Genomic DNA, 3,133 nt, shown 5'->3' with positions numbered 1-3,133 from the left:
TAATTGCATGTTTTCATTGTAACTGGATATCTATACTATTTATTGATACAAACTTAAGTAGTGTAAAAGCATTTAACACAGTTTGGGAAGCAAAACTTCCAAAAGCGTACGAAGGATCCCCATCTCCCCCTACTTGAAAAATTCTTAAAATGTTTCCTATACATATTGTTGTTCTTGTCCTGCCGAGATTGAATTCGTACCTTTGCCGTTATCGTTATTGTGAACATTTCTCTTGCGGATTATTCTACTTTTTTCTTGAGCTGCAAAAGAAATTGTTATAAAAAAAAGATTTTTGGCATTTTTAGAATATTTATAAACCTCACGCAAACAGTTTTCGCTGGGCAAAAACTACTTACTTCGGGCCCGAGACAAGAGAGTAAATCTTTCCGCTAGACGAAAACTACTTACTCCACACCCGAGGTAAGCAAATCCATCCGCTGGACAAAAACTATTTAACAAAAAAGTCAGGATAAAAAGCCAAAGATGAGCGAAATACAGATGTCAGATAATAAAATTTAATATTCAAGTCATATAAATAAAAAAAAACTATTTACTCTGGGCCCGAGATAAGTAAACCTTTCCGCTGGGTGAAAACTACTTACTCTGGGCCCGAGATATTAAGTAAATTTTTCCATCCTTGTAACTCTATTAACCATTATTGAATTTTTTTTTTTGTTAAATAATCTCTAAATTTTTGGAGTAAATCTCACATACCTCAAAAGAGCAAAAATATTGTCACTCAGCCATTCGAGTGGCTCTTTTGGAATGAGATTCACTCCAGAAAATTTACAGAGTAAGTGTTTTTAAGCATTTCATCAAATATTAGTGCTTGCTTAATGCTGCAACGTTTGTTTTCAAAACAAAGCGAATGGGGGTACAAAATAAACAGGATATTAAAGACTGCAAAACATATTACGATGAAAAACAACTTTAAAAGAACAGGTTTCACCATCAAAGTGATAATGTAATAATTCTCTATTAAAAAAAAGAAACATGTATACGTGTTTTCCGAATTAAATCCCGATTTGATTTGGTACTCTCTTTATCTAGACGACAGATCCTCAATTAGAAAATTATATTCGTCTCTAGCGAAACTCTCGATGACATTGCGACTCTGTTGCAATCGCAATCACGTCCAAACTATCCAACATAATAATAATAATTGCGCTGACTATCTCAGCGTTTAGCTGTCAATTAGCGAGATTGCATATGTATATCCACTGACTATACCAGATTATCTGTGCGAAATTGCTTTTCATTTTCCTCCTACTCTGTAAATCTCTTACCGAATAAATCTAAAACTTTCATTTTATATTAATTAATATACGCATATTGAAAATTAATTAACTAAATTAATAGTATCGGTGAAATCTTGTAAAAGTGTATTGCTATGTAAAAAAAAAGTAAATCACAGTCTCAAACATTTTATTCAGTCTTGAATTTCTTTCGGCATCTGCCAACATTTATCTATTTGATTCTTTACATAATAAATCGACATAACAAACAAATTCATTGACTTGCAATTTAAATAATCAATACCTCAAAATTAACTCAGCATTAAGTTACTAGGAAAATATAAAATAAATTAAAACTATAATCGCATTACGCACAAGTAAGATAAATAAGATGAAATACTCGCCGAATATATGTATCGATACTGATAGTATTGTATAGTTTCCGGTTGCGATTTATTACTAGGGATGTAAAAATAATTGAATAACATTAATAATTATTAATAGTCGAATAGCATGATTAGTTTCAACTTGCGGACATTTATTTCACAAAAATAAATTGTAACGCTATCAAAACAGGTGCGACAGATATTTCATAGTGTATACATTCGACACATTTTCACTATTTAACTGTCCCGATTACAAGGTGATCATTGATTTTTTGAGAGCACAGACAATAAAACGAGGAGTGAAGTTTCGCTCTTAGTTCACCACGTTCGACACGACGACGAGCGTTACCGACAAAATTCACGCAGCATTCGTGCTTATCTACCGAAAATAACGTCGTCGCGAGATACAGAATTAAGATGTAATCTCGAGGCGAAACTGCATGTTTATCTACGTTCATCAAAACGTAGTCTGCAGAACGAAAATGATCTAATGCGTAAAAGCTTCAGTGTGCAGTTCACGAATATTTAAAACGTACTCCAATAACTCAAATACATAAATAAATGATATAGCAACAGATATATCGACAACAATTTTAAAACTATGTTTTTAGTGTTGCTATAATATATGTTTCTATAATGAATTATATAAGTCTTTATATAGTAACGCGAAAAACATGATTGTCACATTATTGACGGAAAAATAATTGACAGCGAAGTTATGAGACGTATGCGTAGTTTTACAAGTAAGTGGGTCTCGTATCAAGATTATTTTTAAAAAATTATAAGTTAATATAAATAATTATCTAAATAATATAAATAATTTCATTCGGATGCGTAGCTATAACCATTATCATATCGAGCTAATTAAAATCTTTTCCTTCAAATACGAAATGCGTAATTAAACAGTCGTATCAAGCTAATTTAAATCTTAATATAAATAATTTCTTTCGGATACGACATGTTTAACTAAACGGTCGTATCGATCTAATTGAAATCTTAACAATGTAAACAATTTCTTTCGAAGATATATATGTAACGTAACAGTGATATCGAGCTAATTAAAATTTTAATAATATAAATAATTTTCTTTTGGGCTTGATACGCGTGAATATATTTATGAAACTGCTTAGTTTCTTGACATATACGCGGGTAATTCATCTTCCCTTATTTATTGGTGATGTCCGTTTCTGTGCGACGCGGGCGACGATGCGACGCTATCTAAAAAAAATACACCATGCATGCCTCATTAGATACTTTTGTCCTTGCCCATTGCAGTTCGTAAACTAAAATCCTTTTTTTACTTCTAATGTTTCGTATCTTCTAACTAGCACAGAGTAGTCTCTACTGAAACTAAGGTAGTACTTATTTCTTATTTTTCGATTATTAAAGAACTTTCTCTTGTTTCGAAGAACAAACTATTCCTTGTCTAGGCTAACTTTTATATATATATATATATATATGTGTGTGTGTGTGTGTGTGTGTGTGTGTGTGTGTGTGTGTGTGTGTGTGTGT

At 31.8% G+C, this 3,133-nt stretch overlaps 1 protein-coding gene across 2 annotated transcripts in view; it reads right to left on the bottom strand.

Annotated features, from left to right (window-relative positions):
• Positions 1-1,408: 1,408 nt before the first annotated feature.
• LOC105456987 overlaps positions 1,409-3,133 on the bottom strand; it is a 16,629-nt gene continuing 14,904 nt past the window's right edge. For both annotated transcript variants that reach the window (XM_011701373.1, XM_011701374.1), the window contains one exon: positions 1,409-2,839. In XM_011701373.1, the coding sequence (XP_011699675.1) occupies positions 2,786-2,839 (54 nt within the window). In that variant the 3' untranslated portion in view covers positions 1,409-2,785. The remainder of the gene's footprint in view (positions 2,840-3,133) is intronic.

The sequence above is a fragment of the Wasmannia auropunctata genome, unplaced genomic scaffold, assembly GCF_000956235.1.
Source record: "Wasmannia auropunctata unplaced genomic scaffold, wasmannia.A_1.0 LD335428.1, whole genome shotgun sequence".
NCBI classification, from domain to species: Eukaryota; Metazoa; Arthropoda; class Insecta; order Hymenoptera; family Formicidae; genus Wasmannia; species Wasmannia auropunctata.
Note: the sequence above shows the minus strand (reverse complement) of the source record. Positions and strands in the feature narration are given on the sequence as shown.